This window comes from Corythoichthys intestinalis, chromosome 18 (assembly GCF_030265065.1).
Source record: "Corythoichthys intestinalis isolate RoL2023-P3 chromosome 18, ASM3026506v1, whole genome shotgun sequence".
NCBI lineage: Eukaryota > Metazoa > Chordata > Actinopteri > Syngnathiformes > Syngnathidae > Corythoichthys > Corythoichthys intestinalis.
The window spans coordinates 43,549,720-43,565,481 of record NC_080412.1 but is presented as its reverse complement, the minus strand read 5'-3'; the positions used below and the strand labels follow the sequence as shown (position 1 = coordinate 43,565,481).

Genomic DNA, 15,762 nt, shown 5'->3' with positions numbered 1-15,762 from the left:
CTAAATTAAAATTAAAAAAAATATACTTGAGGGTTTGCACTTTAAAAATATATATATATTTAAAAAAAAACAAAGATGCCCACACAAAGGTTTTATTGCTTTACAACTTTTATATATATATAGGAAAGTCAATTTCATGCAATGACACTTGTCGGCCACCAGGGGGGGCCTGGCCCCCCCTTAAAATCCGCTTATGGCGCTCACGGTTACCTCCTCTCGGCAGGCCCAGCAATTCCTGCACCTTTTTAACAAACCACACACATCATACTCCACGGGGGAGCTCCGGCAAAGGGCGGTGGGACGGGCAGCTGGGTAGAAATTCCATGCAGTGGTCCATTGGGCGCACTCGGGTGGGGGACCCAGGTGCCAGGATTGGGGATGGGGCGGCGTACGATCGGTTGCAGACGGGCTTACACTCACAAGGGATTCACACAATTAGTGGTTTCTAGATCACAGAGATGATTTGTGTACACTCCACCCCTCCCAATCACTTATCTTATAGGCTCCCTCACCGCCCTCCCCTTCTTTCCCTGGTCAACAGGCCCCCCACATGGTGTCAACTGGAAATACATCCAGCTGACGATAGCACCAACATATTCATAGTTGGTGTAAGCGTTCAATGTATTTCTTGTTGTTTGTGTTCCTTTTCTTTTCTTCTGTTCCCCCATAACCCCTTCCTGTTCGCTGCTTTGTCATAATAAACGAGGTATGTTGAACGATCACAATGGGAGTATATCTAGGGTGACCATATTTTGATTTCTAAAAAAGAGGACACTCAGCCCGGCCTCAAGATACTTGAATTTTACTCGAATTTCACTCAAAGATGCCTATATCACTTTAATATATTTAAAGTGTGCCCCTCACTCTGGATGGAAAAATGCAGTTTGAAAAACAATAAATAATGACTTTAAAAAATAATAATAAAAAATTATATATATATAACGCAGACCCATAGAAATGTAGTCCAGTCAATACACATACACACAGTAGGCTATGTGCCAACTAAACATTTTTATAAATTACTATCACGACAATTGTCCTTGACAAATTGTTATTCCCATTCAATTGAATGTTCTCATTCAATGTTCTAGATTGCACACAAACAAAAACCGAAATAAACTGACAAACTATTCAATCAGCATGTTTCCAAACGTAGCAGTTCAAAACTATGTTTCCCATAATGCCTAGCGCGGTTTAGCTTACTGATAGCTAGCTGAGGCAAAAATCAAACATTGCTATAGAAGTTTACAATCATCAGCAGCGCACCGATGCGACACCAAACGGGATTTTACAGTCAGACCGCCGACAGAGGTCAACAGTTGCCATTATATACGTATTTATCATTTAAAAAAAAAAAAAAAAAATTCAGGCATTGTGGCCAAATCGTCAACCCAGTAGATGGCGGTAATGCCTCATGATAGGGGTAAACTGCCAACAAAAACAAGAAGAACTACTACTTCCCTCCATTCTCGTAGGAGCCATGTCAACTGCTGCCACCCAGCGGTCTGAGGGATTCTCTTCAAATTGGCCCCGTGAAAAATAAAAACCGGACATTTTTATGAATTTGTAAAACCCGCCCAGACCACGAGGACACTACGTGAAAGTAGGACTTGTCCGGGCAAAAGAGGACGTTTGGTCACCCTAAGTATATCATCCTCTCAATGTGAAACATTAAAACTGGTCAGACCAACCGGACACTTAGACATCCATTCTCCGTGTCAAACTGAACAGGACAGGTTAAAAAATTCGAGTATATTTTGTATTAAAAATACATTGCTGATAATATTTTTTCCCCCATGCACTTAAATAACTAAAATATATACCTAATTAATTTAGTTTTGAATAAAATATAGGCTATATAATTTAATTTTCACATACAAAAAAATAACTTAGGCGTGACGGTGATCGGGCCGCTCGACTCTACCACTCTGGTGTCCCTTATTTTATTTTTTCAGGGAGTTAGCATTTGGCAACACTACTGACAATGTCATTTTTGTTTTTAATAGCACCCAATTATTTAATTCGCAGTCAACAAGTTCTCTCATTTTCAAGAGGGCAAGTTTAATGTTTGTTTTGGCGTCGTAAATTTTGAAAAAGTCAATCTGGCGGACTTTCTATAGGTCGCTCTTCCTGTGTTCCGATGACGTAACCCACCACTTCCGGTGACATGAGGACGACGGCTTCATATGAAAAATGCTAGAAAGAAAACAGGAAAAACCATTTGCGGGAACACTGGAAACTTAATACAATTTCCACATTTGTTTTTTTTTAATCGGTACTTGCGTTCGAGGGGAATTATCGACGTAAATTGGTCCGGTCACGTGGCGTTTTAGCTTACACAGATCACATTTTTAGAGTTTATTGTTCATCGGCTCCTTCCCCGCTTCCTCCTATACACTGTTTAGCTTAGCTAGCTAGCATTAGCTAAGTATTGGTGTACTTGCCGTCACATTGTACGCGTATTCTTAGTCCGAGTTTAGGAAAGCGCGCTCTAAATTTGTTCGTTTACTCTTGGAGCGACAATAGTTGGATGAGAATGGCAACGTCGGCGCTCTACGCCTGTACAAAGTGTAACCAGCGGTATCCTTTCGAGGAGCTGTCGCAAGGCCAGCAACTCTGCAAGGTTTGGAACTGCTCATCTACGGCTTAACTCATTGGCTGCTGCCATTGACGGTGATAGACGTCCAAATCACTTGGACGGGGAGCGCTCGCGGCGTTGCCCACCCTCTTAGTCCAAATGAATTGGACGTCAATCGCCGTCAATGGCAGCAAAAAATATGATCATTCGTCAAGGATAGACAAATTGAGTTAACCTGTTGCTATTTACACAAGACATTTGCTTGAGTGTGAAAATGACTAATAGCACTGAATTGAGCTTTAACGAACTGTTTTTTGTTAGTTTTGAGTGAAGATACTTTAGTCTAATTTTTATTTTAACTTTTTTTCCTCCTCAGGAGTGTCGCATCGCTCACCCGATAGTGAAGTGCACATACTGCAGATCTGAGTTCCAGCAGGAAAGGTGACGCATGGATTCAACATTGTTGCGCAAGAGTTTCTTTTACTAAAATGTTTTGTAACATATGCTTATTTTTGACAGTAAAACAAATACTATCTGCAAGAAATGTGCCCAGAACGTCAAACAGTTTGGAACGGTAAGCCGTGACCTTAATCAGGGTATCCTCAGGGTCTTAAAAAGTCTTTAAAAATAAAAATAAATAAATCCACTAATTTGATTTGAAGGCTTTAAGATGTCTAAAATTCTCCTAAAATCTCATAAAGGGTCTTGAATACAAATTAAAAAGTTCCTAAAAATTTATTGTGTGATTTTTGAGGACATTATAACGTAACTACAAATTGGAACTACCTGCCTGCCGTTCAAGGACCATGTTATTTTTTTCCTACATCGATAGTATGTGTATTGTTTATCGACCTATTACAGTGGTATAAAAAAGTATCTGAGCCTTTTAGAATTTTTCACATTTATGCATAAAACCACCATCAAATGTGATCTGATCTTTGTCAAAATCACACAGATGAAAATACAGTGTCTGCTTTAACTAAAACCACCCAAACTTTTATAGGTTTTCATTAGGGCTGTCAAAATTATGTAATTAATTTTTTTAATTAATCACGTTAAACCCCGCTCAAACAGATTAAAATGACAGCACAGTGTGATGTCCACTTGTTGCTTGTGTTTTTGGGTGTTTTGTTGCCCTCTGCTGGTGCTTGGGTGCGACTGATTTTATGGGTTTCAGCACCATGAGTATTGTGTACTTATTGAGGTCAACAATGGCGAGCTACTAGTTTATTTTTTGATTGAAAATTTTACAAATTTTATTAAAACGAAAACATTAAGAGGGGTTTTAATATAAAATTTCTATAACTTGTACTAACATTTATCTTTTAAGAATTACAAGTCTTTCTATCCATGGATCGCTTTAACAGAATGTTAATGCAATCTTATTGATTTATTGTTATAATAAACAGTACTTATGTACAGTTTGTTGAATGTATACATACGTCTTGTGTCTTATCTTTCCATTCCAACAATAATTTACAAAAAAATTATGGCATATTTTATAGATGGTTTGAATTGCGATTAATTACGATTAATTAATTTTTTAAGCTGTAATTAACTCGATTAAAAATTTTAATCATTTGACAACCCTAGTTTTCATTTTTTAATGAAGATAGCATGCAAATAATGACAGAAAGGGGGAAAAAATAAGTAAGTGAACCTTCTGCCTAAGGAGACTAAGGCCATGTCCACACGTAGCAGGGTATTTGGCAAAAAGAAGATATTTTTCTACGGTTTGGCCTATCATCCACACACGCACGCAGATTTAAACCAGGGTTCTTAAAAACGACGGGGAAGGTGAAGATTTGCGAATTCTGCGTTTGTGGCTCCATCATGTGTCACACATGAGACTAATTTTTACATTTTCAGTATATTAATTAGGTGCTTTTTTGCTTCCATTTTTTTTTTTTTTACAAACTCTTGCTGTGCTTCTTATTGAATAATGGGTATTTTGGACAATTATTGTTTTGAATGTACTTAAAAATGAACGAAAGCGGTTGGCTGTGGAAGTTTTTTGTTTTTGTTTTTTTCTACACAAACGTGCAGGTGTGGACGTAATTATTTTTCCCCGACGTATTTGGGCAGAATCCTCGTTTTTAAAAAACCCTTATACGAGTGGACATGGCCTTAAAAAACAATTAAAACCAATTTTTACCAAACAATTGAAGTCAGGTGTGTGCCCAATCACTCATGAGTGGTTTAAAGCTGCCCTGCCCACTATGAAACACACACCTGGTAAGAAATGTCCTGATGAGAAGCATTGTCTGATGTGCGTCATGGCTCGGTCAAAAGAGCTGTCTGAAGACCTGCAATCACGGATTGTTGATTTGTATAAAGCTGGGAAAGGATACAAAACCATCTCTAAAAGTCTGGATGTTCATCAACCGACAGTCAGAGTCAGTCTACAAATGGAGAAAGTTTGGCACTTTTGCTTCTCTCCCAAGGAGTGGCCGTCCATCAAAGATTATGTCTAGAGCTCAGCGCAGAATACTCAGAGAGGTAAAAAAAGAACCCTGGAGTCTCCTTTAAAGACTTACAGAAATCACTGGCACAGTCCAATATCTCTGTGCACACATCAACTATATGTAAAACTATGGCCAAGAATGGTGTTCATAGGAGGTGTCCGCGGAGGAAGCCACTGCTGAATGAAAAAAACATTGTTGCTCGTTTAATGTTCACAAAAGGCACTTGGACACTCCACAGCATGGGAAAATATTTGGTGGACTGATGAAACCAAAGTTTGGGAGTAACACACAACGTCATGCATGGAGGAAATATGGAACAGCTCACCAACATCAACACCTCCTCCCCACTGTGAAGCATGGTGGACGGAGCATCATGATTTGGGGCTGTTTCGCTACCTCAGGGCCTGGACAACTTGCAATCATTAATAGAAGAATGAATTCAAATGTTTATCAGGATGTTTTGCAGGAAAACCTGAGGCTATCTGTCAGACAGTTGAAGCTAAAAAAGAGGATGGATGGTGGAACAAGACAATGATCCAAAACACAGAAGTAAATCAACTTCAGAATGATTTTCAGAAGAACAAAATACAAGTTGGACTGGCCAAGTCAAAGTCCAGACTTTAACCCCATTGAGATGCTGTGGCATGACCTAAAGAAAGCGGTTCATGCCAGACATCCCAGGAATTTGACTGAAGTACAGTATTTTGTTGAGAAGAATGGGCCAAGATTAGTCCTCATCTGATCTGCAGCTACAGCAAGTGTCTTGTAGTTTGTAGTTGCTGCCAAAGGAGGGGGCACAAAATATTAAATGCGATGATTCACTTATTCTTCCCCTTCTGTCATTGTTTGCATACTATCCTCATTAAAATATGAAAACTTATAAATGTTTGAGTGGCTTCAGTTAAAGCTGACACTGTTTTTTCATCCGTGTGATTTTGACAAAGATCAGATCACATTTTGATGCTGATTTTACGCAGATATGTGAGAAATTCCAAATGTTCTGGGGCTGCAGCTATCGAATATTTTAGTGGTCGATTAATAGATCGACTGTTAGTTCGAATAATTGAGTAATCGGATAAGGAACATGAAAAATTAAAATACCTGAGCTGAGCCTCAAATTTATTTATATATTTTTTAAATGATCTATGTACAACAAAAGAACAATAGGCTAACTAACAGAGAAAAAGTCTGCTAGCTTAAGAGCTATAAAATGCTTTTTTTTTTTAATTTATTTGTACAATGCTCTTAAAAAATGGTTCAGACACATATTCCCACAAAAAATGGCTAAATATACCTATAAACTAAATTGTGAATGGATTAAAAAACATTAGCTCAAACAAAAACTTAACTTACGTTGGTCTTAATCGGGAGCGGTTGGATTCAGCTGTGTGAAAAGAGGCAGACCAGAAGGCAGTGTATCCACCCCAATCAATAAAACTAAATGTAAACACTTTCAAAATAAACCATTACAACACCAGTTTAATAAAACGAATACTCTAAGCAACACAATTTAATTCGAATATTTTTTTTCTAATCGAATACTCGAGTTAATCGATTAATCGTTGCAGCACTAAAATGGTTAGATACTTTTTCATACCACTGTAGCTGCAATCAGTAACAAGTCCTCAGATGAAAACCAACAAATCTGTTACGGTCCGCGGAACCAAGCAGACAGAATGACATAGGGACTGCGTAGAAGGGTTTATTGAATACACAACAAAAACACGCGATCGCGAAAAGAGTGACACAAAAAGGGTCCGTAACTGTAGGTCAGGATCCCCCCCCCCCCCAAAAAAAAGGGAAAATTGTGGTGAGAGGCAGATGAATGAGGAAAAAAGGCAATGATGCAACTCGCAACGAAGGGGGCAAGAAATCAAACTGTTAAATGGCTGCAAGTTAATATCTTGGCAAGCCGCCTAGGATCAGTTTAAAGACAAGATGTGAAATGGGTCTTAAATTTCAGTCATTATGGTCTTAAATTTGGCCTTTTAAACCCTGCAGAGACCCAGTTAATACTCTCTTCTACTGTACTTTTTGGATATTTGCTTTCCCGTTCTAACTTTTCCCCCTCAATTTTTTGCAGCCCAAACCGTGTCAGTACTGTAACATTATTGCAGCGTTTATTGGGACAAAGTGTCAACGCTGTACGAATTCGGAAAAGAAATACGGGCCACCTCAAACTTGTGAACAGTGCAAACAGCAATGTGCCTTTGACCGCAAAGAGGAAGGCAGGCGAAAGGTATAAACCTCCCATCGTAAATGTTTTGAATGAACGTGACTCGTCCTCTTATGTGTCCTTCTTGTTTGACAGGTGGATGGAAAACTGCTGTGCTGGCTGTGCACTCTGTCCTACCGCCGTGTTCTGCAGAAAACCAAGGAACAAAGGAAAGGCTTTGGTTCCTCCAATGCCTCGTCCCTTAACGAGAAGGACCATCACTCAAGGCAGCACCATCACCAACAAAGACACAGCAGTTCTCACCACAAGTATTATAGCAAACATTTATCCTTTTAAAAAATTGCCAAATGCTTGTTTTTTGTTGTTTAGGAAACTTAGGTTTTCTAAAAACCTAAGCCCATTTTTTGCTATGAGCTGCAGCTATTGATTATTTAAGTATTAAATTAATGTATCGATTAGGGTTACATTCTTTCTGTGAGAGGAATCCACGGATAGAAAGACTTATGACTTTGTATATTGTGACTAAATATTGCCATCTAGTGTATTTGTTGAGCTTTCAGTAAATGATACTGTAGCCATTTAACTGTTCTGCCCAAATGCATGATGGGAAGTGCAACCATGACTGTGCGTAGTGGCACCAATTAATATATCTTCTCTGCGTTGGCAAATAACATAGGGTGTTAAGAAAAAGATCAATTACTACCTTTCTTCCCCACATTGCTTCCCACGATATTTCTAATCGTAGGGAGAGGGATTGTAAGGCTTTAGCCAATTAAAAAAAGGCTCCAAAGGCTGCCAAAATTCACTCTACTCATTTTACGCTGCCTTTTAGCTCTATATATAGGTAAAACGGTGCCATTGGAGATTGAACTCAACAATGCGTGAGTGGGTCGTGCAGCGCATGGGTTAACTGCGTTAAATATTTTATTGTGATTATTTTATTTTTTTAATTACCGCCGTTAACGGGATACATTTGATAACCCTACCTTAAGCCTAAACTAAAGACTCTGGATGAGTGTCACATTATGTCTGTAATGTTAAATACAATTAGAAAACGATTTAATTAAAAAAGATTCAAAAAAGGCATGTCCGATATTTTTTTGCCAATTCCGATACTTTGAAAATGACGTGATCGGGACATCTCTAATTATTTCCAAAAAGAATCCGGACAATTTTTGCTTCAACGCTTTTCACATCAAGTATCAAAATCGTTTTCGCTTAAATTTGTCGATTAATCGTGCCAGCCCTTGTGTCTAAGCCCATTTGTTTTTGGCAGGCTGAGTGGGAGCTTGAGTCCGGAGCAGGAGCAGGGATTGTGGAAACAGAGGTAATTAAAAAAAAAAAAAAAAAGTAAACTGCCATTTAGCTTTAGCTACCATTTTAACTATGACGGACATCTAATTCATTTTGGACTGGGAGAGCTGATAATGCTCGTTCTCCCCTCAGAGTTCAAATGGATTGCTGTCAATGGCACTGAAACGTGATCAATCACCGTCAGCCAGATTACAGTATTTTGATTGCTCTTTCACTCTCTACAGCCATAAATCGTCTTCAATTCAAAAAGAGACTCCAAAGAAGAAACCAAAACTCGAGATGAAGCCATCAAACGGTGACAGGTAAGATCATTCATTCTCACCGGATTCCTCGCACGTGCTGATGGGCGCCGCCAATGATTTGTCCCCTGAACAGTAGTTCCATCACCCAGTCCATGGATTCTGGAGGAACGGACAACTTCATTCTCATCAGCCAACTGAAAGAAGAGGTCATGTCACTAAAAAGAATGGTGCAACAGAGGGACCAGACCATTCTCGACAAGGAACGAAAGGTTGGTTAACATGTCTGGTTTGAAAGAGCAGAGATGTTTAATGCTTGCTTTCACTATGTCCGCTGTTCAATTTCATTTTAGTTAACAGAGCTGAAAGCTGACTTTCAGTATCAGGAATCCAGCATGAGAGTCAAGATGAACCAAATGGAGAAGGCGCACAAAGAGGCCATTGAGCAGCAGCAGGTAATTCTCACTTTTTACAGACTAAATTGTATAATTGTATAATAGTGACTAATCTCCACTGACCTTGGCCAGAATTTATTCAGAATTGTGGATTGCAGTTCCTCAAAAAAATGAGAACTGTAACCTGATCAAAGTACACATGTGGGACTTTTAATTCAAATTTTCTGAATTTTGGTCCAGTAAAAATTCATAGTTTTAAGTATGTGCGTTGTCAGAGAGGTCCACTACTAATATTCACTGACCTTGGCCAGAATTTATTCAGAATTGTGGATTTACCGTAACATCAAAATGAGAACTGTAACCTGATCAAAGTTGACATGTAGTACTTTTAATTCGAATTTTCTAAATTTTGGTCCAGTAAAAATTCGTAGTTTTGAGTATGTGATTAGTGAGAAAGGTCCACTACTAATATTCACCAACCTTGGCCAGAACTTAATCAGAATTGTGGATTTACAGTACCACAAAAATGAGAACTGTAACCTGATCAAGGTATACATGTAAGACTTTAAATTCAAATTTTCTAAATTTTGCATAGTTTTGAGTATGATTAGTCGGAGAAGTCCAATGCTAATATTCACCAACCTTGGCCAGAACTTATTTAGAATTTTGGATTTACAGTACCACAAAAATGAGAACTGTAACCTGATCAAAGTATGCATGTAGCACTTTGAATTCAAATTTTCAAAATTTTGCTCCGGTACAAATGCATAGTTTTGCGTATGTGAGTAGTCAGATAGGTCCACTACTAATATTCACCAATCTTGGCCAGAACTTATCCAGAATTGTGGATTTACAGTACCACAAAAATGAGAACTGTGACCTGATCAAAGTATACATGTAGGCTTTTTAATTCAAATTTTCTAAATTTTGGTCCAGTAAAAATTCATAGTTTTAAGTATGTGCGTTGTCAGAGAGTTCCACTACTAATATTCACTGACCTTGGCCAGAATTTATTCAGAATTGTGGATTTACCGTAACATCAAAATGAGAACTGTAACCTGATCAAAGTTGACATGTAGTACTTTTAATTCGAATTTTCTAAATTTTGGTCCAGTAAAAATTCGTAGTTTTGAGTATGTGATTAGTGAGAAAGGTCCACTACTAATATTCACCAACCTTGGCCAGAACTTAATCAGAATTGTGGATTTACAGTACCACAAAAATGAGAACTGTAACCTGATCAAGGTATACATGTAAGACTTTCAATTCAAATATTCTAAATTTTGCATAGTTTTGAGTATGATTAGTCGGAGAGGCCCACTGCTAATATTCACCAACCTTGGCCAGAACTTATTTAGAATTTTGGATTTACAGTACCACAAAAATGAGAACTGTAACCTGATCAAAGTATGCATGTAGCACTTTGAATTCAAATTTTCAAAATTTTGCTCCGGTACAAATGCATAGTTTTGCGTATGTGAGTAGTCAGATAGGTCCACTACTAATATTCACCAATCTTGGCCAGAACTTATCCAGAATTGTGGATTTACAGTACCACAAAAATGAGAACTGTGACCTGATCAAAGTATACATGTAGGCTTTTTAATTCAAATTTTCTAAATTTTGGTCCAATAAAAAATCATAGTTTTAAGTATGTGCGTTGTCAGAGAGGTCCACTACTAATATTCACTGACCTTGGCTAGAATTTATTCAGAATTGTGGATTTACAGTACCACAAAAATGAGAACTGTGACCTGATCAAAGTATACATGTAGGCTTTTTAATTCAAATTTTCTAAATTTTGGTCCAGTAAAAATTCATAGTTTTAAGTATGTGCGTTATCAGAGAGGTCCACTACTAATATTCACTGACCTTGGCTAGAATTTATTCAGAATTGTGGATTTACAGTAACATCAAAATGAGAACTGTAACCTGATCAAAGTTTACATGTAGTACTTTTAATTCGAATTTTCTAAATTTTGGTCCAGTAAAAATTCGTAGTTTTGAGTATCTGATTAGTCAGAAAGGTCCACTCCTAATATTCACCAACCTTGGCCAGAACTTATTCAGAATTTTGGATTTACAGTACCACAAAAATGAGAACTGTAACCTGATCAAACTATGCATGTAGCGCTTTTAATTCAAATTTTCAAAATTTTGGTCTGGTAAAAATGCATAGTTTTGAGTATTTGAGTAGTCGGAGAAGTCCACTGCTAATATTAACCAACCTTGGCCAGAACTTATTCAGAATTTTGGATTTACAGTACCACAAAAATGAGAACTGTAACCTGATCAAACTATGCATGTAGCGCTTTTAATTCCAATTTTCAAAATTTTGGTCTGGTAAAAATGCATAGTTTTGAGTATTTGAGTAGTCGGAGAAGTCCACTGCTAATATTAACTAACCTTGGCCAGAACTTATTCAGAATTTTGGATTTACAGTACCACAAAAATGAGGACTGTAACCTGATCAAAGTATACATGTAGGACTCTTAATTTTTCTTAATTTTGGTCCAGTAAAAATGCATAGTTTTGACTAGGGTTGCTGCAATTAATCGACTCATTGACAACTAATCAAATTCATTGACAACTTTGCACCATGAATTAGGATCATGTAAAGACACTTTTTAACAGTCAACTCACCATCACTCTAAATGTAATTGTTGGAGTAAAAGACTGAAGACAAGAAAATTATTACTTACTGCACTCGCTACTAAATTCCCACGTCAGTGTCATAAAGCTACACTAGTGTCACTTTGTGTTATGATGATGGAATCAAAGAACTTTTTTGACCAATGAAGTTGTTTGGAACGCAGTTATCGTCTGCTTTTGTTGGCCAAATACCGTAATTTTTGGACTATAAGCCGATAGTTTTTTCTTTCATTTTGAATCCTACGGCTTACAGTCCTGTGTGGCTTATTTGATGATTTATTTGGGGTAATAGGTAGCACTTTATTTGACAGGGGCGTCATAAGACTGTCATAACTATGACATGACACTATTATGGGCATTACTGAATGCTTATGACGGATGACATTAAGTATCATCTGAAAAATATGCACCATTTATGTCAAGCTCGGATCTTTTACATCCATTCAAAATTGAGATAATTTCCCAGATGACACAAAATGACATCTGTCATCAGCATTCATTAATGCTAATGGCAGTGTCATGTCATAATTATGACAGTCTAATGAGTCATATGGAACCACTGTCAAATAAAGTGTTACTAAATACCATAACTAGCAATTAATGAAACAACTGGAACAGTAACTGAAGAAATAATTAGCATGAAGGTGAAGTATTTTTCCTTCATTCTGGAGGGTATCAGCAAAAGGTTGGACCCCCTACATGCGCGGCCGTTTCGTAGCTTTGCCGTAGCAACGATGGGCAGTCATCGCTCCAAGTTGGCAAGCTTTGTTTACATCATATGCGTGTTGCACATTTATGCCGTTAGGTGATGTGCTCGTTTAGCGTCTGTGGGATGTGTTGTAAGTCCGATTGAGTGTAAAGTGCTTAGTTGCCGCCACGTTTTGTGGCCAAATTGACCGCGTGTGTGAAAAACTTAAATGACAATATCTCACGTTTTAGTTGGTCGATTGACTTCAAATAACGAGAGTAAACCGCAACTTCCGCACTTTAAAACGAGACCAACCAACGGCATATGGGTGACGTAATTAAAACGTGAGGGTGCTTCAAAGACGACGTGCGCTGAGGACGCGCCGGCACGTCCTTCGACTCTCAAGGGTTAAATTAACTTAGTTATTTTGATAATGAAGTAATCATTAAAGTAACTAGATGACTTTTTTGAGGCGTAATCAGTAATCAAATTACTTTTTCAAGTAATCTGTGACAACACTGCTGACAGCTTATGGTCAGATGTGCCTTATAGTGTGAAAATTACAGGAACTTTGGCGAAAATGGACCCTTACGTGTTGCCGCGCAGATGTCTGTATAACTATTTTCTCAATTTTTCAGGCGAAGAACAGAGAGCTGATGAAACAAGTAGCCGCGCTGTCCAAAGGAAAAAAGTTTGACCGGACGGGAAGTTCACTCCTGCTGCCCTAACAATTTGCCGACCAGCGGGCGCTAACACAGAGCGACTTCATTTTCCAACTGTGAAAGTCTCCCTCCGTGTTTCCTCTTTGGAACCGTGTTGTCTCACGTGGAAACGAAGACCAAGCAAAATCTCTCCGTATTTTTGGGGTGACTTTTTTCCTTACCGGGCTGTAGAAACTGCAACTTGTATGTGGGTTGCAACAGGTTTATTAGCACTGCCAGTTGAAACGAAAGCGCGGCGTCAACAAATCCGCCAGATTTTACATGGGTGTCACCCGCTATTTATTCAACTGAATATCTTTGACACAAAACCTCTTTTTGTCCCTCACACATACTATGAGAATATCTCACATCTGGGGGTTTTCTTCAAGAGCTAGTACTTATATTTTTCTAAATGATTGTTGGAAGACTTTGAGTTGTGACTGCGCAGCTTTACAATGTATGCAAATATGAGGAGGTTGACCACTGAGCTGCTGCTAATAACTTAGGCGACACTCAGTCACGAAACAATCAGCAAATATGTCGAAACTCTTCCGGATGGAAAACTCTTGGCAGTGTGACAGCCAAAGTGCTTTGCTGTTTTAACTTCAGTGGAATGATTGTAATTCTGCATGATTTTACCATCAGTTTTCGGACTTCTTAATTGCTCATGTTCATTTTTTTCTTTTTAGAGAAACACTTTTAAATGTATTACATTGGGGTCAAACGTTGTATATTTAAACTCTTGCTTGTATCTGTTTTAGTGAGTACAGTATGTGTATGGTGAAGCCAGTTTTAATGGTCATTTATAGAGGACACTTTTTTAAAGAAACACTCCTTTCACACGTCATTGGGCTGGTTTCATACTGTGCGGTCAAAAAATTTGTTTTGTTTTGTATTTTTACCCAAACCAAGTGTTTTAAAAAATATTAAAACTGGCTAAATTGCTGACTGCTTCTTTTATAATTGTAGTTTTTAAGCTGGCGTTGTTGACAACTTTGTAAAATTAGGCTGTAAACAGAAAACAATGGGGGGGGGTGATTTATATGGAGGTAGATTTGTGTCTTTATTATTCAATCAAAAAAAAAGGTTCAATCAAAATGTATATTTTCAATCATTTTATTTTTGGAAATGATTTTTTTCTTTGAAAAGTTTTTTTTTTTTTTTTTTTTGAATGAAGCAACTTATCCTGGGATTGAATGATTTACACACAAATGTCCTACTCACAATATGGTCCAAACACAAAAAGGATTGCTTCAATCAAACAGTTTCAATGAAAAATCAAGTGTTCATATGCGAATTTTTGAGTCTCAAATATTTTTTCGCATTCAAAAACTCTTTTTTTTTTTTCTATGATTGAATTTTTTTTTTAATTTTTGGAGTGATTTTTCTTTTGAAAATATATATTTTTTGTTATTTGAAGTGACTTATTTTTTGATTGAATAATAGACACAAATGTCCAAGCCAAATTATGGCCCAAAGGCAAATCTACATTACTTCGATCAAAAAGTTGTTTCAATACAAAAAGTTTTAAAATTTTTTTTAAAAATCCAAGAAAAATACTTTTCAAATGCATTTTTTTTTGTTTTATTTTTGCATTCAAACATTTTTTTGATTGAAGTGACTTTTTCTGATTGAAAATGTATATTTTGATTGAAGCACCTTTTTTTTGGGGGGGGGGGGGGTCGAATAATAAAGACAAATCTACCTCCATAGATTACATGGTTATTTAACGACCCTGGTGAAATTCGACTTTTTTGTCGCTTTCGTCAACAAAACGCACACACAGATGATAAATGAGCACTTCACTACAGTATCTCATAGCTATTTAAGCAAAAACCACCGTTTATCGTGTTAAAAACGCTATCCAAACTCGTCCTATTCTTTTCTAAACCATTTCCGCGACTGAGTCTGACTGACATGGCGCCGATTTCGTTGGGTCTCGCGAGACTTCACGCTAGTATAACCAGGCCCGGAGTGACTAATCGGGAGCTTCTGGACGATTCCAGAAGGGCCGGCCGGCCAGATGGGCCGGTCCGAGTTTTATTTAAAAAAAAAAAATTTACACTGTTATCATTTTTTGTTTGGTATTTATTTGTGACAGTGTCACTGAGTATAACTTACATTCTGTTACCGCTGTCCCTGTGGGCCGTCTTAAAAAAAAAAACAGAAAAAAACAGTATTTTTTTTCCCAGACTCATCCTCACGTGTGCAGACGAAAAATACAGCATGCAGCTCCGCCCCCTAATTGTAGTCTGTATTGAGCCAAATTAGCTGCTAACTCGGTGCTCGGATGGATAAAAAGAGCAAGGGTGGCGCTGAAAAATAAGAATTAAAAAGAAAAGCACTCGTGAAAGAATCGGCAAAATGCGCAAAAATAGCTAATTTTTTTCATGCAACGACCTTGCTGCCTCAAACTACAGAGGATTACAACGAAAGTGGTAAGGCCAGATGGCGAATAAAATGCAACTTGCACCGTGTGATACGACAATATGTAATTGTGGAAACTTTGGCTTCTTGTAGCACCTCACAAGGGATATGTAGCAGCAAGCATTAG

The 15,762-nt window shown here is 37.7% G+C and overlaps 1 protein-coding gene and 1 long non-coding RNA gene across 3 annotated transcripts; one reads left to right on the top strand and one right to left on the bottom strand.

The window, feature by feature from the left end:
- Positions 1-84: 84 nt before the first annotated feature.
- Positions 85-11,928, bottom strand: LOC130906982 (uncharacterized). 2 transcript variants are annotated; one of them, XR_009061398.1, is made up of 3 exons: positions 11,870-11,928; positions 8,856-8,969; positions 85-7,405 (listed from the first exon to the last, which is right to left on the bottom strand). It is a non-coding gene; the product is annotated as an uncharacterized LOC130906982 (long non-coding RNA). The 2 variants fall into 2 exon arrangements; XR_009061397.1 differs by having other exon boundaries at positions 11,811-11,886.
- Positions 2,028-14,164, top strand: fam76b (family with sequence similarity 76 member B). The gene is made up of 10 exons (XM_057821760.1): positions 2,028-2,623; positions 2,955-3,019; positions 3,098-3,152; positions 7,127-7,282; positions 7,355-7,527; positions 8,496-8,546; positions 8,758-8,835; positions 8,909-9,044; positions 9,126-9,227; positions 13,146-14,164. The coding sequence occupies exons 1-10, from the start codon at positions 2,531-2,533 to the stop codon at positions 13,233-13,235; spliced, it is 999 nt and encodes a 332-aa protein (XP_057677743.1). The 5' UTR covers positions 2,028-2,530; the 3' UTR covers positions 13,236-14,164.
- The last annotated feature ends 1,598 nt before the right edge of the window (positions 14,165-15,762 follow it).